Below are 25,818 nucleotides of genomic sequence, written 5' to 3'. Positions count from 1 at the left end.
ACTACACACAAAAAGTTTATTGGGATTAAAAAAAAAAAGAAGTAATATATTCAAATACGGTTATACACATTCCCAAAGGCCTAAACTGATCAAATAAAAGGCAAGGCCTAATAAGTAAACAATTCTGCAATACATTTATTTTTCATCTGCAACCCAACCACCAGAATAAATGTTGGCCTTGTACATTTCTGCAAACCACAGATTTGTTGAAACTTTTCACTTCTTTACCTTCAAACTTAACATTTCTTCACATTTAAGTTTTAAACTTTATGTTTTGGCAATGCTGTGGTTGAGGCCTGCTTAGGTTTAGGCACAAATACCACTTGGTTAGAGTTAGGAAAAGATCATGTTTTGGCTTAATATACCCAGTTTTGTCACAAGAAATGGACTCCGTCGTCTCACCAAGCTGTCACAACACTGTTGTGCAAACGAAACGTACAAATTTAACATGTACGTGTTTTGCAGAAACATTCAATGTCGCATTTTATTCAGCGACTGGGCTGTTTCCGTTACCTGTTACTTCATTTGCTATGGTGTTATTTTTCACTCTGAATGCTCTGTCCTTAGGTAGTAAACATAAGTCAAGACATGCACTGACATTAAATCAAACATGAACTAATTGCAGTTCACTTCACTGATATATGAATTAGCCTGTTTTATTTTACACTGAGACAACAGTTCGATTACTTCGGTATGAAATGGTTGAAAAAACAAAACACTGTGACATACAGTATATGAGAGGGCAGCTACAAGCAATATGAAAAGTGAACACTGTACTGTTTTACAAAAACAGCGTAGTGAATTAAAAAATCTCTCTCTTCGGCTCCTGCAGTCAATAAATCTTGATAAAAGCAAGCTGCAAACATTAACAGTCACTTTCAAAATATGTCTGCTGTTCACATATTTTTCACTATTTATCCATGGCAATAATTAAATAGCCTCCCTGGTTTAGACACTGAATAATCTGAAGTTTTCCATTGCTGACAGATGATAGTGGTCAATAAACAATAGTCAGAACAGTGTGAAACATTAACTTTGGTTTTGAGAGATAAAGCACCCTCAGCTTAGTCATCATTTAACGGAAAATGAAACATGAGAGTGAAGCCACAGAGAGTGGGTTTTAAAAAAAAAGGCAAATAAGCACAGGAAAGAGTATTTTGAAGGTATTTTTCTTTGTGTGAGCAGGTAGATGCATGTGTGTGTGTGTGTGTGTGTGTGTGTGTGTGTGTGGTGTGTGCGCGTGGTTGCTCATGTGATGACGTTGGGGCCGCGGCGCCCTGTCCTCTCGTGGATGTTGGAGATCTTCAGGGCGATGGCAATGAGAGGACCCAGCACCACCTGCACGAAACAGTCAGCAGTCAAGATTCAATGAGATCTTCTGAATCATGCAGGAGGGAAAGTTTGGAGTTTGGAGGACAACAAATGTGTTTCTAATCTTTGAGGTTTCACCCATCAGGCTCCTCAGTGTTTTAGCTGTGACCACCTGCTGGCGTACAATAAACCTCTGTCAGTGCGTAACACTCATAAATCTTTAATCCCATCAAAATCTCATAAATCTTTACTGTTTATGACCTTGAAACCTGTAGTATCACTGTGAGTTTCTATGAGTTCAGGTCAGCTGGTTAGTCAGGAGTCTTTTCTGCATATTGTCTCTGTTGCTTTGTGTTCTTTTGCACTGCTTCTATGAAATTACTCCCCAGCACAGCTCAATCACTCATAACTATGAGACACTGTCCTCACAGTGAAGCTGTCACAAGTACATCTTCAAGTAGACATCGACCTGGTCTTTCTTTTCTTGTGCAAGGCAGCCATGCATGGTGGATATCATGTGAGTTTGGGGCTCAAAAACATGATGCAGATAAACTGATAGCTCAGCGGTTTCCAGAGCAGATAACCTTGTTTAATGTGTGTCAACCGAGCCCTACAAAAACCGTGTCAACATGGATGTCAGGAGCATTTTACAGAGGCTTTAGTCCAGTTAGTCATTCATACAATTTGTACAATGGGAACACTGTGGTGTAATAAAGAAATTGTGTGAGGGAGTGCTGAGTTGCTTCATGACAGGTGTATAACCTGAGCAATGAAGAGCAAAACGTCTTGTTTAACATGTCTTAAACTTACATGCACATATTCTGGAGACTGAAATAAGACTTAGAATAAACAACAGGATGTTTATACAGCCTGTAAAGCACAGTATATTAATATTTTTGCACTGCTAGTGTGCACTAACATTGCATGAGAATGATTGATTCAGGAGTTATGTCTTATTGTATTGTTTTTAACCCTTTGCTGCACGGGGTCGTATGATGGAGTAGAACATAGCACCACATTTTATATCGTGTACAGTAAGGATGCAAACATAACTACAGTGTAAAACCACATGAAACACTGAAAAAGAGGATTCTAATGATGTCACGTAGCAGACAGCCTGAGTATAGGAAAGTATATTATGCAGTACCTTGAACCAAGCATAATAAGCATGTCTAATCATGTGCATGTCATGTCTGGTGATTCATACAGCAGCGGGTTAAGGGGCAGAATGATTATGAATTGAATTTATGATCTAATATAAATGATAGATTCAAAGAGTTCGGTATAGGTCACACAACAGGGACAAGGAAAATATGACAATGTTAAACATGCTTGATGAATGAATCCACTTTTCCTGAGGACAGAAACTGGGACTCTTTGGATTTATGATACCACTTTGATACTAAATCAATACACAATCAGGGGATGGCTGTGCTGTCCTGTATGTCTGAAATTCTTGCACCTGAGTAAAGTTGAAATTGTAGCTCATATGCTCAAATGCAATCAACTTTCATGCTCAAGTTTGCATTTTTATAGCTCCGCAAGCTGAAGACATCATTGGGATTATCAGTCTTGGTGAAAGCACACATGTTTGGTGAAGTTGTACGGTCGAGTGGCCAAATCTAAATAAGGCTGCTTAGCAATCATGACTGCGGCTTTACAACCCCTGGGTATGGTTAAAGTACACTGCCTTTTCCAATATCCATTACAACGTGAGAGGCTAGTGTTGCTAATCGCTCCAAAGTCTACAGGTCATTCAACTTCAATAATGCCACATGAAGCTGCATTAGGCACCATTATTGCATGATCGTGAAATGGCATTTCACCATCATAGCAAAGGCTGTATTGCAACTCCCATAGCTACAAAGATCAATGTATTTTCTTCTTGCTTTTCAATCTAATACGAACCACAATTTAAACTGATATATCTATATATCCAACAGAATATAATATATAGAAGAGAGAACACTGTCTCATCATAAAACATTACTCCTGTCCCGGTACTGTCTGATATCAGTCAATAAACATTAGATTTTATCTGTGTTATGGTGACTAAACTGACAGAATGCTGCATTATCAGATTAGTTCTGAATGAGTGAACGTTTCAGGCCATAACATTGTAAAGTGGCAGAGCCCTGCTCGACGCTTCCACAGAAAACAAAAACAGAGGCGGACGTGCTCCACGTGCACGCACAGAGTCAGATTAAATCCTGCAGACACACCATCACACTCCCTCTGTACCTGTGTCTCTCTGCTCTGTCTCTCAGGGTCTCTCTCGAAGCTCTCGGCGTAAATGCGGATGGTGGCACCCGTCCCGCCACCGCTCCCGCTCATCCGATACACCAGGCGGGCCGCGTCAGTGAAGACGATCCTTAAACCCTGGAAACATACAAACCATCATTTTCACTTTAACTATTCATGTTTTGTTTTCATTTAGCGATTTGCTTTCTCTTCACTCAACTGTCACAAACAGCTAAAAAAGGCCAGCCAGTACCAAATATTTCTATATTTCTATCAGATATTATGTTTAGAATAATATACAATGCAGAAAAGCAACTCCTTTAAATTCCAAAGCAAAAGTTTTTGTCACGTCTGCTTGATAAACTATCAAAATGACTAATGTAGAAAAATCCTATTAGCACTGCATAATAAAGTAAATTTACAACTTCATTTTACACACAGCATAAAAATCCACGATGAGCTTCATCAAACAACATCAATCTTTTAGTATCTGATTATGAAGTGTTAAAAGTTTATCTGCTTCTATAATTTAAATGGGGTACTTAATTATTCATTATTTTCCAATCATGCAAATTAGCCATAATGGTCGTATAATACAGAAAAAAATGGTTATGGAGTCAGTAAAAAAGGAAAATCTGTAGAAAAGGTACCAGTTCTTTAATATGTAGTAACCAGGAACATCCACTAGATGTCACTATCATTGTGTTTTAGGATTCCTTTACGATCTGTGAAACCTTGCATCCTCCTTAGTACTGTCTATAAAGTTACATAAGGTCATAACCACTCCAGTACTTCAATGTTATTCCAAGAAACTTTATGAACTCCAGCTGAATTGATTTCAAGCTTGACGATTTTGTTCTGTAGCTCATAAAGGTTTTATTTCCTTAAGTTTCTGACAGCGAAGAACAATTTCTTAACGGCAAAAAATAATAACAAAAAAACCTTTTTAAAGACCTCAACAGCCTCCACTGTCAACACTTTGAACTTAATCTCTACATTTTTAGGGAAAAACAGGATATTGTTGCATCAACTACAACTCTCTCTGTCTGACGTAAGGAAGATAAGAGTCTTTGACGAATGGATGTGTGATGACTCTTATCTGTCCTAAATTCCACAGCGCCTCTTCCCTCATCCCATTAGAGCAAAAGTCAAGCTCAAGGGGAAAGACAGCACTATGTTTTGAGAGAATACAAGGAGCATGAATAAGAGAAATGTCCCAGTGGTTTTATTGAAACACACCCCAGACACACTGTACATGTCATGTGATCACCTTGACGGACTCTGCTGTAATTGCCCAAAGCAGTGCTGTCAAAACATTCACTATCATAGGATTAAGGAGTATTATAGGAATTATAGGAGTAAAAAGTCAAGTGGGTGCCCTGCCCAGGAACCCTCTCTCGGACCAATAGCTGTTAACCTCTTCAAAGAGTGACTCAGCTCCATCGTTTATAGACTGTGGTAATAAAAAGCAAAGTTACTCTGGTCCACTCGCCTTCCTCCTAATCTGACTTTGGCTCTGGAGTTTAAGCCCGGGTGAGGAGGGACAGCGATAATAAGAGATGTCCGTCCGCCTGTCTGTCTCTCTGTCTTTTTGTGAGTGTGTCAGCTCATCTCTAACAATAGAGCAGCAGTTATCAGGAGGCTGACTAATGCCTGTAAAAAACAATGTCGGCTGCAAAGCTCAGGGGCCTTGAGTGGAGTGCATACCAGCCACAGTGTGTCGGTCTGTCTAACTGTGCAAAGGCAAAACGTAGCCAAATTTTTGTTCAAAATTGAGTAAGACCAAGAACCTGAACTTGACTTCTTGACAGCTGCTTTATTAGATAAAAATATTTTAGCACAGATATGTATAATTTCAATGAAAACTGAATTCTGGCTGTGTAATTATTTGGCAACTGCACTGCTCCTGAGAGAGCACGCCAAGCTAGCTAATGTTACTTAACGCTAGCTAGCAAGAACACTATAGCTGGCTAGCAAGCTCGCAAGGGTTAGCAGCGACTGAACTATAGTTTTAGTGACATATTTACATTTTTATTATTTTATATTTATATCATATCGTATGAATAGCAATTGTGGACGGATTCATTTCATTTCAATAAGATATGGACTGTAAATAATCAAAACATCATTCACTTTCTCAGCAACTTTAAATGGATAGGAAAGCTGAACACATATTTTCCAAAAATGACCCAAAAACATAAGAGCAGTATCTGCATATGGGTATTCTTTAGGCTCTATGGCAATGGTTTATATTCTTGTATTCATCTATCCATTCGTCTACCCGCTATCTATCTGTCTGAAATATGCAGACAATGCAGAATGAATTCAGTAGTCGACTACAAAAGGCTGCCATGCCTCCGCTGTGTAAATCCCTCATACCCTACGTGTGTGTGTGTGTGTGTGTGTGTGTGTGTGTGTGTGTGTGTGTGTGTGTGTGTGTGTGTGTGTTTGTATGTGCCAACTTATCCCCCTTCAAACACACTTGCAGTGGAGAGACAGCAAGTGAGACGACAGCTGATATAATTCTGTCCTGGGAGGAATGTGTGCTGTAATAACACACACTGGGGCGACTGGGATGCTGAGGATTTGCCAGTGAGGTTAAATGACATTCTGGGGTGACTGACTAACTAGCTGTGGGGCTGCTGTAACCATGGTAACACAGTGGAGTAATTCACAGCGGGACAGCGAGACCTTTAGCGCTGTTAAGGTACATGAGGTGAAGTGTACCGACAAATTGTAGGCACAACCTTGCCACCAAACACAGGTGTGAACACGTGCAGGCCGTGCAAGCATGTGCACGTGTTCACACTTATGCACAGGGACAACTGACAGATAGCAGTGTGTGTGTGTGTGTGTGTGTATGTGGTATTAGGTGGGGCAGAGGCAAAGAAGTGTCGACGCCAGCGATGAGTTTCCACACATTTCTGGGCAGAAGAGGGAGTCAGCTGGGTAAACTTCACAGAGATTGAGGGGGAGGAGAGGAGGGAGGGCGGTGGAGGACTGGGAGTAGGTTAACCGAGCGAGGTTAGCTTCCTTCGGTGTGTGTAGGGACATGTGCGCTGTATGTAATGTGTGTGCGTGCATATGTTTATGGTTTGAAGATGGAAGATAGACTTTCATGTCTAAACACGGAACCTCTCTAATGAGACATCACTGAAGCCTAGTGGGTGGTCTCGCTCGCAAAAAGGCTGATGAGTGAGTACATGACTGCTAGAGAAGGTGTTGGTGTGATTGGGTGTACATTCGGACGATGTCTTTGGGCTGATCCCATGAGAACTGCTACATAGGCTTATCTCCCCATTCAATACTACCACAGTACTTGGGTGCTGATTCAAATATATACTGTGATTCTTAAGTATTGAGATTCAATATGGTGATTTATTGCAATCACTTTTTTAACAATAGATCATGTGAAAAAGTTGAATTATAAACTTCTATAAACTGTAGATCATAAGTCATATTTCGAAAAACAATACACAAAACATGTCTTTCTTTAAGCAGCATCATTGCTATATGACCTATAAAAGTGGTAAATAAAATACTTTTTGAAGTAAATGCCTACATTTAGCTGTTCCTGTTCATATCAAAATGAAAAGAGCCCCTGAAAAGTGTTCAAAAACAACCGTCCTTTCCAAAAACCTGGACTTGTCTTCTTATAAAAGTGGTGGATGAATGTCTCCACCTAGTGGTGGCTCTATCTGGGGAAAAAAAAAAACCCATTTAAGTTTGAGTTTTGACCCTTTGAAGTTGCTGTAGCTAGTTGGTGCATAGTGTTGAAGCTGCACAGTCACAGATTGAGTTAGCGATGTCCAGTCAGCAGTTATTGGCTGCTTGCCTGTAAGCATGAGCACACATGCCGTTAGCATTGAACAGACTAAACACTATAGATCACATAATTGGGAATCAAACACATTTGAACTTTTACTCATAAAAATTAATTAGAAATGAGTAAATCTAAAAGAAAAAGAAAGATCTAGATTTACGTTCTTTTGGACGCTTAGGCATTAGAAAGAGCTGCAGTAGAAAGAGCAGCCATAACTGTTAAGTCTATCTATATGCCATGTCATGTCCACATTTATTTTCCTTTCAAGTTTTGAAACTATTATGGATGTAAATCTCCTTTTTCACTCCCCTGATTTTACTGCAAATCCTGTAACATAAAACACAGAAAAGAAAGAGAAATTCTTCTCTTCTCTTCGCCCACACTGACCTGGTTTCGAGCCACTGTTCCATCCACGGGGTCGATGTACTCAAAGTTGTCGGCCCTCTCCACGCTGTATATGTGGTCTCCTACGGCAAACTTCTGGCTGGTGAATGCTTTGTCTGAGATTACCGCCTCCAGATCCCTCATCAGGTAAAAGGCGGCACGTGGGTCCAGACCTTCATAGTCAAACCTGACAAACACCGACACACAAACACATAAATGCAATGTAACCATGGCTTATGTTGGAACACAGTGAGAGGAGATAAACGCAATAAGGCAATTTATGGTATTACAGTGATGCTTAAAATGGCCCTAAACTGCAAGAGACGAGAGGTCTGTCAGGGTGATTGGTTGATTTTCCTCAAAATGAGGACAGATGTTTACGTTTAAAGGACTTTTTGAGTTCTGGTCCTTGGCCTGTCCTGTATGTCCTCTCCATCTACATGTTGTGGGAAATCTGCATTAGATTAGGAAACCTCTCTGTGGGAACATGAAAAGCTGCAGCAACTGTCAGTGGGAACATTGACTGCAGTAACTATCTGTGACTCTCACAAGGGAGAGGTTAAAATAAGAACAAGTGACAACCAGTGAGGAGGAGGAGAGGAGAAATAGATGAAGGTGAAGGCCTGGGAGACATATTTGGCTTTGGTGGGGGTTCGAGGGATTGCGACTTTTGGGAAAAGAGAGTCCCAGAGCTTGTAGATTTAAATAAATTGAGGATATAATGGCTTAGGAAAGTGGCTCTGTGCTTAAAACAAGAACAGACCAATAAAGAGATAAATGATGGCCTCTGATCAAATGCATTATGAATGCACAGCTGCACATTCACATTATTTAGTCCTTTTACCTGCAGAAGTAGTTACGTCCAAACTTGGCCCAGTGTTCTCTGACAATCTGCTCCACACCCTGTTTCCTGGCGGCCATGATGGACAACCACGCCAACACCGACCACAAGCCGTCTTTCTCACGAATGTGGTCTGAACCTGGGGGAGAAAGACAACACCAAAAATACTACAACTCTTCATAAACTTCTCACACTTTAATGAGCTGAACCGAGGAGATGAGAGATGACATATAGCTACAACACAACTCTGCTATGTGGCTAACTTTAGGTAGCTTATCTTAGCACAAATGCTGGAAACAAGGGGAAGTAAGTAGCCTGGCTCTATCCAAGTCACTGCTCCGAGCTGAGAAATAGTCCAGCATATAACATCCCATAGCTCAAAGCAAAAATAATGCAATAGTTAGGGAGCATAGACAGGCAACCATTTTTTATCTTTGGAAACAGGCAGGTTAGCTGTTTCACCCTGTTTCCATTCTTCATGCTAAGCTAAGCTAACCATCTCCTGGCTCCAGCTCCATACTTAACAGACAGATATGGAAGCGGTATCAATATTTTAATCCAGGGAAAAACCCCAATAACAGAGCTGGATTCTTAACATTTTTGTCCACAGAATGATGTATTGATCCACAAGTTACAAAAGACGTCAATTTAGCTCAGTATTCAACTCTCCTGCATGCAACAGAATGTCAGGAAGAGTGATCGGGATCGGAAATGCATAACTAATGTCTCCTGCTCCGCGCCCTAAAAGACACACATGCACACAAAGAGAGGAAAGGTTCACACCCTTGTTCAGCCTCCTTCACTGGGGAGCCATCTGTCTGTGCTCCAAAACAGCTGCATAGTAAAGGTATCGGTTAAAGGGACACTTTGACATTTGAATATGATGGAATGTGTTTGTAATGTTTCCAGGGCGGCGCTTGGAGCAGAAAATGGACTCAACTGTGAGGGATTACTTTAAGTTACGCGGACACTTATTTTGATGGTATCATTATGTGCATTTTATAGCAAACACATATCTTGGCTTTTGTTTTCTCCCATCAAACTCTGAGAGGAAGACTTGTACTTCCTCGCTCTGTGTCCGGCTCTGGCAGCATACGGCTGTTAGGAAACTGACAGTTATTATTTAATCCCTGACTTGCTGCCCGTCCTCCTTTGTCCCATTCTCTGACACAGAAAGACACAGAGGGGTCACTTGGTAAAATGTGCAAATTTAATTATTATACCACCAAAGCTCAATCAGCTCTCATCTACACTGTAAAATATGTCAGAATTACAGCTTCTCCTCTCAGCTCAACTCAAACCTATCCTCGCTGGTTGAGAAATATTACAATCCAGATTCCAAAGAAGTTGGGACACTGTACGGATGATATTTAGCTAATCCTCTTTGACATATACTCAACTGAAAACAGTACAAAGACAATATATTAATGTTTTACCTCATCAGCTTCATTGATTTTTTTAAATATATGCTTATTCTGAATTTGATGCACCAACATGTTTCAAACAAGTTGGGACAGGAGCAGCAAAAGACTGAGAAAGTGATGGAATGCTCCAAAAACACCTGTTTGGAACATTCCACAGGTAATCAGGTTGATTGGTAACAGGTGATAGCATCATGATGAAAGGGGCATCCTGGAAAGGCAAAACCTGCAAAGCAAAGTTTGCCAGTTCTGGCCAAATTAACACTAAACACTTAATTCATGCTGTGTGTGTGTGTGTGTGTGTGTGTGTGTGTGTGTGTGTGTGTGTGTGTGTGTGTGTGTGTGTGTTTGTGTGTGTGTGAGAGAGAGAGAGAGAGAGAGAGAGAGAGAAAGTGTGTTAGAGTTAGCAAAGAGCAGGAGTGGTGTACAGCTCTGATGATTTACTACTCAGGGCTCTCTGAGCTTTTGGCCTTACATGGATAGACAACGAGTGAGCTCCTGTGGTCCTCTGTGCTCTCTGCATCTCTGCTCCTTCCACTGCTCTCCTCCTCGTCAATACTTCTCATATTTGGACTCTTCAAACTCCCACTGCTCTCTTTCCTACACACTTCTCTTCTCTACTCTCTTGTTCACACCTGCTAACATTTTTCTTCCCACTTTGAGCTTTTCCTTCCTTGTTCCCTCTTTTTTTTAAAAGGTTCAACATCATCTTCCATTAAAACAACGAGTCTGAGAGAAGAAGAAAACCAAAGAAAGATAAAAACTGAAATTGAAATGTGTCAGAGCTGTAAAAAGGAGAGAAAAAGGAGGCAGGAGAAACAGAGAGAGAGATGTAAGTGTATTATTTGTGGATGCACATTGTTTATATTTTCTGACTGTGTATATGTGTGTCTGCTTTTGCATTCATAGAAAACATTGCCACTGGAGGCCCGTCTGCATGTTGTGCTGTGATTCAGGGAGCCCCTGTCTCCTTTTATAGCAGAAGAATGGGGATTATTTACACATGCAGTCAGGGTCACAGCCCTCTCATCTATTACGCGTCTCTGACTGGAGCTACAGGCAGTCAGGATGCTCTGCTTACAACTCAAGACCTGGAACGGGCTGGTGAGTGCATGGAAGAGACGGGAGCAGGAGAATTGTGAGATTTTTCACCTTTAAATGGAAATGGTGATTTCCAAAACACTTGGATGTTATTTTTGTAGTTTAAGTCATCATTCCAATCAGTAATAATAACATTGTACGCTACATATTAATTGATGAGATCTGGCGAAATCACAGAAATTACAGAAACTTGAGCTGTCAGGCTAGTCAAACTTATTTTAAGAGCAAAAAAAAAGCAATCAGTGAAATTATACAATTATTCAATAATGATGTCTGATTCAGGTTTGACCTATTCTACTTACCGTGCCAAGGGCCTAGGTATGGAGGGGGGGGTACAGACTGTAAACCTTTTCAGGCAAATTTGTGATTTTAAGCTGTAGAAATAAAAATGACTTGTCTTGACTGTAGTTGTGCAGTTTTCCTTTGCAATAACAGATTCAGATGGCATTCAGTTGTTGAAAGTGGCTCAACTTTTCCTGCAGCACGCTGCACCGTGTTAACCAGATTCCTGAAGGATACAATTATAGAGTAGTAAAATCCTGTCTCGATTCAAGCTGCCATGCAGTTTGATGGTTTGATACATCAAACTGGGCTTTCTGGGTCGTATTTCATTGTCTCACCTTAAAGGGCCAGTGAGTAGGATTGAGTGGCAGGTGGTGAGATTGCAGATTGCAACCAAGTGAATGCCCCTCCCCTCACCCTCCCCTCCCAAGTGTGTGGCTGTGAGAGGCGTTCTCAAGAGCCAGTATTTGGTTTGTCTGTTTTAGGCTGCTGTAGAAACATGATGGTGCAACATGGCAGACTCTTTGGAGGAGGATCCACTCCCTTTGAAGATATAAAGGGCTCATCTCAGATAATGAAAACACAGTTCAGGTGATTATACACTAATGAGAACACACTTGTGAATATTTTTATTGCATTTCTGCCAGTAGATCCCCATATCTTACACTCTGGTCCTTTATACAAACTTATAAATGCAGACATCTGAACGCTCAGTTACGACCTCTCTTATCATCTGATCGCTTGTGTTTCCTGCCCCATCAGTCTTCACTGCAGTGATATCACCAAGTTCCCAGATCTTTGTAATTACTTTGGTGAGTACAGCCTTATCATAACCAACATTAACGATGGCCGACACTACAAAAATAGGACCCACTTTGGAATAAACCACACTTTCCCTTTAATTTTGCTCAGACTTGCTGTGCGAGTGTTTCAGTGCACAGTCCCTGGTGCATAATCACAGTTAGCAGCAGCTGGCCAGTGCAGTCTTCTAGCAGTGGCCTTGTTTGCAGCAACAACAGTTGCTGCTGAGGGGAGGGGATTTCTCTGTCACACACCCACTCACATTTTCCAAGCCGGTCCAGGGATTCGAATCTGTGACCTTCTCTTCACACACTAAAAGGTTGCTCCTGCCTTGTATCTGTACTCATCTGATGACATTCAACATTGACAAACCTGTGTTGTTTGGATTGTGAGTGAGTGTGCTGTGGCATGATAGATTGTACCTGTCCCAAAGCTCTCCTCCCCGCAGAGGGAACAACGCCCAGAATCCATCAGGTTCCCAAAGTACCTCCAGCCTGTGGGAGTCTCATACAGTGCCAGCTTCATGGCTTTGGCTACCCTACAAACATCAAGAGAGAAAGAGAGAAACAAAAACAAAGCTAGTACTTTATGCTCACAAACACACAGTCTCTTTCTAGTATCTAATGCCAGTCCTTCCCAGTTCTGATATCGAGATACGCTTACAAACAATCCTCTGACCTTTGAAATAAAGCAAACCAAATGCTGTATGACAAGCATAATCTGCCAGCAGCTCATCCAGTAACTTAATAAGGCAAAGGCAGCAAGAACAAAGTGAGTTAACCTTTTAGCTGATGTTTGCTTTGAATCTGAGCCATGTACTCGCATAGGGAGAGGAGGAAAGGGAGTATGTATATGTGTGTATGGCTGTGAATCTAGTGTACGTTGGGGTCCTGGGGATAAAGGTGCTGACAGTGTGGGAGGCCAAAGAAACAGACTAGAGGGGAAAAGAGCAAAGTGGAAGTCTAATAAAACTTTTCAGTACAAATTTAGAGAACAGTAAGAGGCTGGATATGATGGAATTACAGTAATATGATCATGAAGTGAAGCATTTTTAGGAAAGGGTTGACACATTTGGACAAAAATGAAAATAAAAATAAAAATAACGTAATATTAAATAAACTAAATCAGCAGTAATTAAAATAATCAGATCCTGGAACAGAGTACTTTGACAAAGAGCCAAAATCCCACCTCCTCTTTTAGCTAGCGTCTGTTCTATGTTGTACTAGCATCAACTAAGAAGCTGCTCGTGTGCTTTTCTGTCCATATTCTAAACTAAAAGGGTCATTATAAGCGTGACGATTTGCATTCAGTAATAACATACATATGAGTCAGCCATTGGCTCATGGACAAAGTCATCGCTGAGCGTTAAGAACACCGAGATCATGCTCTCATTTTTGTTACTGGAAACTGAAGGTTTTCATGAGGATGTGGGAGAGTTTACATTCTACCATTTCCTGCACAAAGTATACATGGTGGATTTATTAAAGCTTTCCAGCCATTCTGTCATTCACTTTAAAGGCGCTATGATCAAAATTTTTAACATAACAATGGATGAAATGACAACTTACATCTGAAAGGAGTCGCTCTTAGTGTGAAACCCATCGAGAAATAACATCGAACTCTGCAGTTCCCCTCAGTTCTATGGAGCACTTCAACAACTTTCAGCTCATTGTTTAGCTTTTTTTACAGCCCACATCTGTTTTGGTTCACTCTCAACACTCTCATGGCACAGTTTTCAGCAGCAGCAGGCACCTGCTCTCAGCAAAAAAAGCTCTGATAAACCCAATGCTACGCTACCTGTCTGGCACCAAAAGGCAGACAAAGTTAGCAACTAGCTGGTGAACAAAATCCAGCATTTAGCTGCTATGAAGAGACAGATATTTCCCTCAGGAATTGGTGGAGACCAACCACATCGTGATAGGCGCATCGGCGATGCTCATATATCTTGTAAGATTATCCACAAAGAACTAAGCTCACATGCTTTAGCTTTTCAGAACACTGACAAAAAACACTTTCTAAAAAAAAAGGCATGTTTCAGAAGCAAGTGAAACAGCAAATAGCAAAGTGAGGGGGAAGGACTTCCTGTTTTGAATAATTTGAGGTTGAATAACAGGATACATTCATAATTGATTAATCCAAACTCAAGCAGTCTCTTTATTAATGCACTGAAAGTTACCATCCCAAGCCTGCTTGCAGAGATATTTCAGTTTGCAGCAAAAATAACTACCCAGTGTCCTCCTCTTCCCCACAGATCACCACTCAACCACATCATCCACACCTCCTCAGTGACCGCTGTAAAACGTAAACACAATTCCCAGGACTCAGCAAAGAATTGCTGACCAAAATATCCATTGCAACAAAACAGTTGTTGCTCCCAAAGAAACAAACATGTAGAACTGTCAGTCTCAAATGCTTGCACTGTGGGATGCTGTAGGAATTTTACAGCGCAATATGTGTGGATGTGGGTGGGCTTCAGGGTTTTTAAGTGGTGGTACACATCCACACAATCAACATGCACATAAATAAACCCCATGGTGCCCTGTGCAGTTGTTTACATGAGGATGGGATAAATTACCAAATAAGAGTAACCAGCTTTATTTCCCCCTGGGGAAGCGAGAGCTGGAACGGAAAGCCTGGCATTCCTGAAAGAAAACAGAAACTCTGGCCTTCTGATGAGCTTTTGACGTTTTAAACGGCACGTCCACGGCCAACATAAGCACTGAAACTGACCCTACCAGTGCTCAGTTTTCAAACCATGTTGCAAAAATGCATGGACAAAACAGTGTGAGAATATTGAGAATCCCATTTTCTCAAGTTTGATGATTGCAGCAGCTGAGCTTTAGCTGAACAACAGCATAAACCCTGGGGTGGAAAAAACACACACACACACACACACACACACACACACACACAAACACAGCCTTCATGCACAGATTAAGACTGAGAGAAACAAGCAAACAAGTTCAGGATTGCCTTTTCTGTACTTATGGTATGACATTCCGCAAACACAGTCAGAGTTAAAGTATTTTCTGGTCAGTACACACAATTGTAGTCAAGCAATGGGGGCAAAAATACCAACATATGCATATTTAAACAGACACAATACCCTGTTTCAGGCCAGCCAGGCTCAGTGGATGCTGCCTCTCTCTCCAAAAGCATTTGCCAAAACCAAAAAATTCTGACAGATGAGTATGATGATGGAGGAATAAACTTGGAAGGTTCCTAATTAGGTCTGTAATCCCTCGTGTGTAGGTGTGACCTCTCAACTGTCAGGCAGCGTTGCGATTGTCCATTTTCTCACACTACTGGTAACAGGAAGAATTTCTCTAAAGAGTCGATGTGTGGTCAGCCACCTTCATCGTATACAATTCATTTTCAAGGCATAAAATCAAACTGCAGCGTTGAGTTTTTAAATCAAGTCAGTTTTCAACACCAGGATTGACAGTATGGAAGCTGGAGAGTGCCGCCAGAATAATTCTTTTTAAGGAGTTAGGAGTCCCAGAGTTACTGTGTTGTATGTTTTTTCTTTTTGCTGTGCAAAACACTGTATTTATTATCCATATTTTATCATGTGCAATTCAATATTTATTTAGGCAACAGTATTTTTCTCATGTATTCATATAGGCTTGTACACATATATATAGTTGAAATGTATATATGCTTAGTTGATTTTTACTTTTTATTCTGTATCCTTTTTTTACGGCTGTAACAATTTAATTTCCCTGGCGTGGGATTAATTAAGTTTTGTTTTATCTTATCTTATCTTAGAAAGTGATTTTTAATCAAGTTTTTTTCCAGTGGCGCACTCTCTATACAACATGTGGTATTTTTGCCAATTTGATAACATAAGATAAAATGAAATTGAAAAAGTCTGTCATGAGAATGATTTTGATGCTTTGCCCCATAAGGTGAAGAGTAGACAGAGATTTCATCAGACTCAGCTATGTCTACCTTCCATCATCTCAAAGCTCAGTTTAATAAACATACACACAAACTGATACACACATTTACAGTCTGACTTCACAATGAACACACACACACACGCACACACTAATCAACCAATATCTCCTTTGTTTTCTCACTGTCTTTATCTCTGTGCATATCTCTCTCGTGCATCAGCAAACACTGGGGAGTAATGCGAGGGATGAGGTCTTTCTACATCTGCAGAGTGAAATATTGCCAGCTTTGGGCCTTGGCTTGATGTTTTACCCAAACATAGCATCCAGTGCCCTCTTTCCTCACCTCCCCCTCTGAAAAGAGCTCAGCCTGGATTTAAAAGCTCGAGACTGGCATTCAGACAAAAAGTGCAGCAAGCTGGAGCTTTACTTGGGCTTGAAATGTGAGTTCATCTTGACCTGAACTGGACAAGACATTAGTTTAATACACTGAAGATGCTGCTATAGTGGCCAATACTGAAAATACTTACTTACTAACACTTAAAGTTGGAGATGATTTCTGAAAATGGTCATAATTGCTATTTACATTGATTTGTGGAATAAGTATCAAAATAGTTCAAAACGGGGCTTTTCCAAAGCTATGTCAAAAATATATTCACTGTCTTATAATATTATATTAGGGGGAAAAGTGAGCTTGTTGTGCCAATGTTTAACTTGGCTACCTTCTGCATCTCGCTTCCTATCAAAATATTGGTGTATCATACAACATTTGAGCCTGATGACAGCATTTCACAGTTTTTCTTAGGAGGTTCTTATTTCAGTTTTTTCAGCATTATAAATGAACTAAAACCTTGGCAACATTGCATGGGAACACAAGTCCAGCCTAACCAAAACTGGTCTGGTATGGTGTTGTTGGGTTCAAACAGAGCAAATGACCAAGGAAGTTGAAACAGACAGCTAACAATGATGGATACATGGTCAAAAGTGGTTGAAGTACAAATGCAAACTTGACCAAACCTACTGAAAAAAATATATTTAAAACATAATAAAAAATAATAATTAAAACATCCTACATACTATTTATTAAGTTTATCATTTCTCATTCTACCAAAACATCATGAAAAACACCCTGTGGTAGTAGCGCATCAAGTCTTACAAGATCATTGGCAGCTATGAGATACTGTACAGTCTTCTGATTGCCTTGGTCATCCTAGTAACCAGCACAACAGCAAAAAAAAAAACAAAAAACAGCACAGCTACAGCTCAACACTAAACATTTGACCCCTCTACTGTGCACTGCTAATCAACGATTCAGTACAAGAACTTGGACTTCATCCTGGTAACAGGAGGCACCCCAGTGGCTCAGCCCTCTTTTCTCCCTACATCCTCCCATCCCTGGAACAGTTAAAGGAGAGGCAGATGTTTCCTTTACCAAAATCTCCCTCCCTCTCTCTCTTCCTCCGACCCCTCCCTTGCTCCCTGCATCAGCCCTCGCTTACAGAATGTGCACTGAGACACACAGAAACTGTCAGTCTACCCAAGAATGAAAGATTTAACACCTGTGACTCCAGCCTCCTGTCCAAACCGTGCACAACAAAATATCCTCAGCTCATCTTACCACGCTCTCTTTCCCTGTTGTTTTCCCTCACTCTCTCTGGACACACACAGCTACATACAGTATACACACCGTCACATTTATCAAGGCTTTTATAACACAGTTTGCTTGACTACGCATAAACACGCAGCAGGGAGGTTTGCTCAGTCTAAACACTCGGCATACAGACACACACACACAGGCTACTCACTCTCCTAAAAAGGCCTACGCTTGGGCCAACTCCAGGGTCCAGCACCACACTGCTAAGTACTTCAACACTTCCTGGAGTTTGTCAAAGATGTGCAGATATGTACATTACATGTCCAGAGAGTAGCAGTGCTGCATTAGGAACTTAAGTGGTGATTATGAAGCTAACAAAGTGACCCTGTCCTGCAACAATGTCAATAATTATCAGTAAGTGCTCATAGGAGAAGTAGGTGTGCTTTGTATAAGACCGCATGCCTTACAGGATGCAGGTGAAATCCAGTTTAACAGGAACAAAATGAAAATCTTATATAATGGAATTTATTGCAGCTCTTCAGAAAGCCAAGAGCATGATATTATCTGTAGTTTAAACATTATCTCTAACAGACATCGTACTGTAAGGTAACTCTAGGTCTTAGCTGATTGCACAACCGCGTTATAGCTTTCAGGAAATTAAATTTATACATCAGGCATCAAAGCAAAAAAGGCAAATGCTGATAACAAAGACAAAGAGAGATGAAAGAGAGATTTTTAGCAGTAACTAATGAAAAGGCCATTTTATCTGCAGTAAGTGTGTTTGAGTGTGTGTGCTCTATGACTGTATGAGAGGTCTACGGCTTGGATTTGTAGTGGGTCATGCGACATTTGTGTGTCTTAGGGCTCAGTCTGTGTGTGTGTGTGTATATGTGTGTGTGTGTGTGTGTGTGTGTGTGTGTGAGAGAGAGAGAGAGAGAGAGAGAGAAACAGAGAGAGAGAGAGAAACAGAGAGAGATGAGGCAAGGAGCCAGTGTGAGCAAAACTCTCAAGCAGCTTTTCAGTGTGATCATTATGATTTAACATCATAAGACACAGCCTGAGGCAAGGAGCTGTGCAACACCACACAACAGTGTCCATGTGATGTGTGTGTATGTGTGTGCATGCACGTCTGAGAGTGTGTGTAGGAGGCTTTACACTAACAAAGACGACCACAAATTGTGTGATATAACATCCCACTTCATATGTCTAAGCATCACTTTTCCTTTGTAACTGTGAAACCCAGAGAGATCAGGATTTGCAGTGAGGTCACTTCCTCAATGTCTGCCAGTGCTAACACATACTAATGCACACACTCACTCACACACACACACATTGAATGTGCATGTACACACAAAGACAAACTTATACAGTGTTACAGGGACTTTCTCTATGGGTCAACCAATGAATCCAGTTCATATGCAACAATTCTAGTTAGTGATACACTGAATGTTCAGTGCAGCCACCATCTCTTCACCAAGGATCATAAACTTAAACCATCAGAGAAATTGGAAATCTTCTAAAAATGTCTGCACACAGTGCCTTTAACCAAGCCGTTTTAGTTGCTGTCCCTCAGCTGCTCTGTTATGGAAGCCCAGGACTGCCAATATTACAATGAAAAATGATTTAATCAAGTTGAACTTTCATGCATAATGTGAACATTGTGCCTAATGTGCTGAAGAAAACCACTAATATTTCCACCACCCCAAAAAACTGCAAAAATAAACTACATGCATAAAGACACACTTTGACAAACACACATCCACACAAACATGCAAACACACACCAGTACAGATGTGCAGACAACCTTCTTCAGAGAGGAGAAACATTTTAAAGGGTGAGGCTGTGATAAAAGTCTGAGAGGAGGTCAAAAACAGGTTTGTTTACACACTTACTGGAGTGGGCAGGTGAAATTAAGAAAAGTTTAAATGCAATGACTCAATGGATTTTGAATAGGTTTTATGGACTCTGTTGATATTTTATGGGGAAAACTACTGAGTGCATGGGCACTGAATCTATATTAGCTCGTTGAAGACAATACTCTGTTGAAATATAGTCTGAACTAACTATAGCTGATCTCTTCTTTGGTCTCTCATTGTATTAAATGACACATTTCCACAGAGCAGCATTCTGCTGAAGCCTCAGTGGGGTGCAGTGCTGGGATCCCTCCTACTGGAACAATGTTAATGGGGATGACTTTAGCTGTGATCACATCCTCTCACTCAACACCCTCTGCTCGGATCTAGTCTTACATAACGGACAATATTTATAGGCTGTGAGTAAATGTGTGGGGGGGGGTTGTGCATATGTGATCTCAGAGTCTTATTCATAGTGGGTGAGTCTTCATCTGAGAGTGGCGTCCCTCTCCAGAGACTGGGCTGCTGCAGGAGTTGGACAGAGGTTGAGGTGGTGTGACAAGAGAAGGCAAAATGCCCCTAGATCTACTGAGAGTGTGTGTGTGTGTGTAGAAGTGTGTTAGTGTGTGTTGTACCTGTCGAGGGCGGTGCTTGTGGCCATACTCCTGGCAAAGCCCTTGGCTCCCAGCTGTCTGAAATAGGGGATGGTGGAGAGATTGGCTGCCATGATGGCCACCGAGTCTGACGGGTTCACAAAGAATCCGTTTTCTCCGAGGATCATGTAGCGGTCCTGAAAATGTGAAGAGAGCTGCAATCAGACTTAACTGAATTGATCAATCTACTAGCTCATTCATCCGTTGTTGTCAAAAAACTATTAAAAACACATCAATAAGTCACACCATTGCACTGGGCGACATGTTCCCTCATTACGATGACCATGGAGACTGTAGACATGTCATCCTGATGCTGTAAATAATCACTAGCTTAACAAAGGTGTATGAATCCGCTGCTGAAAATAGTCCCCAGCAAATGCCCTGTGTACTCTATTTGAATAAAGCTTGCTTAAAACTACAGTGTGCAGCTTTTTTAGGAAACGACTGAGCGCTTTTTAAAAATAAAAAGCTACATATCTGTGACCATATTTTATTGTACATCAGCAGGGATCAATGAGCTTGGAGCTAATTGCAATACACCAGTGGTTCCTCTTGGGACATTTCTGCAATACAGAACGATATCAGACACAAATAAGTCAGTGTATGATTTGCCAACAATCACAATTACTGTTTAGAGTTTGGAAGACATTGATTGAGGTATTTTGTAACAGTGACCCCAACAAAGAAGCATTCACCACCTAAGATTACAACCGCTGGTGCTAATGACTGTGAAGATACTGATCCTGGTGGGAGAAACTGAGCAGATATGACATAATTCTCTTGATGCTATCCTAATTGACTTAGCAAAGGGTGTGTGCGTGTGTGTGTGTGTGTGTGTGTGTGTGTGTGTGTGTGTGTGTGTGTGTGTGTATACAGTAGAAATGACTAATGGATGACATTGTGGAAAAAGTGAGCTGCTAGTTGGATCATCATGGATACAGTATTATTCAGCTCCCATTTCTCTTCTTCCTGCTATCAATGGGCACACAAAAACAAATGAGAAACAAATGAGGCTCTCTCTGGTGTCTGTCGGTTGAGTCAAAATCATATGGATTTAGTCTTAGAGGTCTGCGTGTAGGATTTATGGAGATCTATTGACAGAAATGGAATAAAATATCCATAATTATGTTTCATTGGTGTATAATCACCAGAAAGTAAGAACTGTTATCGTTATCCTAGAATCTGCTCGTCATATCTACGGAGGGAGCAGATCCTTTTCTACAGAATCTGCCAAACCACATACTGGCTCTACATCCAGGTGAAATTAAGACTTTTTTGAGCGTAAGCATCACTTAGACATCCGCCGTCTTACCCCATCTGCGTCAAAGGCAGCTCCAAAGCCGAAGTCGCCTCCTTTCATGGCATCTACTAGAGAGGTGGCGTAAGTCAGGTTCGGCTCTGGAGGTCGGCCGCCAAAGTCCTCCAGAGGGACACAGTTGACAGCAGAGTTAGCAGGAGCTCCCAACTCATCACACAGGATCCTCCGTACATAGGGGCCCATCACTTTAACACAACATGAGGAGAGAAGAGAGGAAAAACATAGTTTAATCTCCAACATCATTAACAACAGCTCAGGGGGTATATAGGCCAGATGATGAATTGTCTCACCTCCGTTCATGGCATCTATGTGTATCTTGAGCTGGTCTGGTCCCGTGAGAAGACTTTTAATGGCATTAAAGTCGAAGATGTTTCGCAGCAGTTGTAGATACACTTCGACTGAGTCTACAATCTCCACTAGAAACACAGAAAAGAGACGATTGCTGCTGGATGATGGTGAGTTTGTTTGCCTTTATGCATTTGTGCATTAAAGAAAGACAGTCTGTGCAAATGCCAGTGCCAGCCTTAACATTTCAAATTTTAGTTGGCTATTTTATTTAAATATGTACTAATTAGTCAAAGACAAATGAGTGAGTGAGCATTGCACCTCTGAATGGTTTGAACTTGTTCTCCAGGTCAAATTCGTGTCTTCCCAGCCTGGACAGGTCGATGCGGAGATCAGGGCAGATGGCGTACTCCTCCAGAGTCCGGCTCACCTGGTGGATCCTCTCCATCACTGTGTCCGGTGACGGACCTGCCATGCAAAGAAAGACAGAAGTGTAAACTTACTAAACACTGGCCTTCATTTTTGTCTGCTAAGAAACATCCCTGGTTTTAGATGTTCTAAACTCCCTTTGACTTAAAACGTTCTCAATAGGAAGAACTAACAGGCAGAATCTGAAAAAAAAAAAAAAAAAAAAGACTCTCACTCCTCACCTCCATTTGCCACATTGAACTTGATCCCAAAGTCTCCACCAGGGCCTCCGGGGTTGTGACTAGCTGTGAGGATGATCCCCCCTATGGCCTTGATCTTCCTGATGATGCAGGAAACAGCAGGGGTGGACAGGAGGCCATTGTGGCCGATTACCAGACGACCAATCTGCACAGCACAGATGTTAACGAGGAGCAACGTCAGCTGCACATCAACCCAGGATAATGTTTTCTGATCAGCTACAACTGTCTTATAAGATGAAAGTTTAGGGATCTGCTCCCTGTTGTGGCTGCCTTGGATGTTTCTTGAATGCTGTGTAAATACGAGATTAGGCTTTGTTGGAAATAGTGTGGAAAAACTGACCAGGGATACGAAGCAGAAAAAAACGTCAGGTGGTGTTTATTAAGCTGGCTGTGACAAAACATAAAACATAACACTTATTTTTTCTATCCTGGCCTGAGAGTGTCCAAGAACCCATCTGTCTAACTGGACCTGAAAGTAGCACAGGCCCAAAGCATCTCATCATTTTATAGGTGACTAATTGACAGCCAGCTTTAAACAGCAAATGATCTGCCCCGAGTGAGTGCCCAACTACCAGAGCTGGACTCTCTATTTATAATTTCGACACTACTTTTAAAGCGGTAATACCCCCAGCATCCAATAATTCCCCTGCATATCAGCTATTCTAAATAAAAGTGTCCTCACTGGAGAGGAATTTATTCTCCTGACGTCAGTGTATCCTCCTAACATCCGCCACGCTGTATGTGTATATAAAAGACAGATAAGGAAAGTGAGGGAAAACCCTGAGAAATGCACTCATTTAGCCTGCTTAAAGTTGTGTGTAATAACCAAAGAACATGTATAAAACAAACCATTATTTCCCATTTTGTTTAGATTTTATTCAGTTATAGTGTAAGACGGATAGTCCGTGCAGAGGGTGGGTTATCTCCAAGTGTTGCAACTATACTGACTTCTGGTTCAATGCCATGTGACAGGGGATCCCCAAAGCATAAAGTTTGTCTCAGGAGAGGTGGAACAGCTCTCAGTTCCTACTTTCACAGTACGCAGGCAGGAAAATAGAGCAGGATGGATGGAAGTGCTGATAAGGCTGACATCAAGAGACATTTGGCTGGGCCAGCAGGAAAAAAAAAAACGGACTGATCTGAAAAACAAATTATATTCCCTTCAGATTTTCCTTTGGAACCTGTCCAAATCAATCACAGAGATCTCAGGGCAAGCCTTTCAAAACGAGCGGTGGGGATTTCTCCCTCCTCTCTGTCTCTCTCACTTTGGCTTCCTTTTTTCATTTATCTGCTGCTGACACTTAGTTCAGGCACATTTTGGATGGGTGACAAGTTTAGTGTGTGCTAGTACTTTCACCTAAAATGAACTTAACACCATGACCATAAAGTGGTATGTGGTCAGGATTGAAGCGCTAAACAAACTGTGTAATGCAATATGTGAATATGCGATGCCATTACAAAATTCTGACTTTTCACTTGGTCAGAAAAGACCCCAAAGTCCTATTAACCATGTTTTTGGGGACGCGGTGGAACAATGTGTCACCTATCCCTGGTCTCGCTGAGTTTTCTTGCTTTTGACCCCTTAAAACAAAGCATAGGTCTTTTGTGAGCCCTCATCACAGAGTGTATGTTTCTGAGTGGCGAGCAGTTCAATGGAAGAGTGTTTTTTCACTTTCTTTTTAATAGTTTTACAGGCCTAATGTGAGGCTATACATATTTTGCAAGAAAAAGCAAAGATTTGGGAAAAAAAAAAAAAAAAAAAAAAAAAAAACATCTATTCTTATTTCCAACACTCTTGTGACCCTTAAGATTCATCTTGCGACCCCTCTTGGGCATCCTGACCCCTTGTTAGAAACCTCTGGGCATCAGCAAAGAAATATGAAATGTGATACTTTTGCTGGTAAAACTTTCACAACCATCTTTGGCAGATTTATTAAATCTTTGTTCTCCACTGCAGTGATAAACTGCTAAAATCTAATCAGGATCTACCTCACTGATGACTGCGAGTTGGCTTCATTTCTATATGTTTACTTGTAATAATTCCTTGTGAAGGTGCACCAACGTGGATTCATCTTACTTCAATCAGAAATTACAGAGATCTTAACCTTATGCATGGTTACAAGTGTTTGCAGTATGATGGTATAGTGGAACAAATGCTTCTGCATGTTAAGACTGGTGGTCGCCCCCCTCCCTTCTTACCCCATTGGCAGCTGCCATCTGCACTATCACCTCGGTGGCAGCTCGGCTAAAGTAGCGGCCGTCGCTGCCCACCACCATGGTGCAGCCCTGTCGGTCCCGCAGGTCGATGGAGGACAACAGGCTCTGGATGTAGTTCTGCAGGTAGTTCTTCTTCCCCTCGAACACCGCTGTCTTCCTCCGCAGCCCGTTGGTACCGGGCCGCTGGTCCTCGAAGGGGGCGGTTTGGACCGTCACCACCGGGATCGGGCTCGTCTCCATCCTCCTCGCTGGGACCCAACGGGAGGACGCCGATGAAAGAAGCTGAAGTTAGTTTAGGAGTTTGCTGCTGGTGGTATCCGTCCACAGAGGAAAGACAGCGGTAGTGTGGAGAAATAACAGCCCAGAGGTGAAGCCGAGGAGGCGAGCAGTGACAGCGGCCCCCCACAGGGATGAGTTGACTAGAATGAAAGGAAACCAAAAAATGTTCTCGCCTCGGCAACTTACGTTAAAGCCTAGAGAAGTGCATCCCTCAGCACCGAACTTCACATTCAGCAAAACGCTCCTCTGCTGTTAGACAACTCCCTCTTCTCCTAATAAGCCTGAACAACTGACTACAAGAAAAAAAAATCAGGGAGGGCCAGAATCTTCAAGGCCCACAATCAGCTGAGCCTCCGGCCAAAAATAGACCTTTGACTGATGGTAGAGGGGAATTGTGTCGGGACCGGTCTGCAACCGGATACCGCCTGTGTCTGTACTGTCCGGTATGAAGGCATGAGTAGCGGCTGTGGTCGCTTATGGAGTTTATAAGTGACAAATGACAGCCGAGCTTCACTCCTCAACAGCAAAGTTTTCCCTTTTCCACTTGAGCCACATTTGTTTCAGGGTCTTTTGTTCACCATCTCGCCTTGGCTCTTCTCCGCGTATATATTTTTGACGTTACAGCTTTTAAATGCAATAAATAAATAAATAAATAAATAAATAAATAAATAAATAAATAGAATCTGTGACATTGCAATTATCTCATTGCAATCCCCAAGACACGCACAGGAAAGGCCTTCCCATGAAATCTGCGCCGTTTGTCTGCTCCAATATTTGGTAAACAGTGCGACCTGGTGGAGGCAGAGAGAACGAACCGAACCACGACACATTCAAAAGAGCGCTTATCATG

General features: G+C 41.5%; 1 protein-coding gene across 1 annotated transcript; it reads right to left on the bottom strand.

The window, feature by feature from the left end:
* Positions 1 to 25,255, bottom strand: pgm5 (phosphoglucomutase 5). The gene is made up of 11 exons (XM_076730989.1): positions 24,672 to 25,255; positions 22,455 to 22,617; positions 22,126 to 22,272; positions 21,810 to 21,935; positions 21,514 to 21,704; positions 20,184 to 20,338; positions 12,628 to 12,743; positions 8,604 to 8,739; positions 7,763 to 7,946; positions 3,553 to 3,690; positions 1 to 1,338 (listed from the first exon to the last, which is right to left on the bottom strand). Exons 1-11 carry the CDS (start codon positions 24,927 to 24,929, stop codon positions 1,249 to 1,251), a joined length of 1,704 nt encoding a protein of 567 aa, XP_076587104.1. The 5' UTR covers positions 24,930 to 25,255; the 3' UTR covers positions 1 to 1,248.
* Between the last annotated feature and the right edge of the window lie 563 nt (positions 25,256 to 25,818).

This window comes from Chaetodon auriga, chromosome 5 (assembly GCF_051107435.1).
Source record: "Chaetodon auriga isolate fChaAug3 chromosome 5, fChaAug3.hap1, whole genome shotgun sequence".
In the NCBI taxonomy this organism is placed as follows: Eukaryota; Metazoa; Chordata; class Actinopteri; order Chaetodontiformes; family Chaetodontidae; genus Chaetodon; species Chaetodon auriga.
Note: the sequence above shows the minus strand (reverse complement) of the source record. Positions and strands in the feature narration are given on the sequence as shown.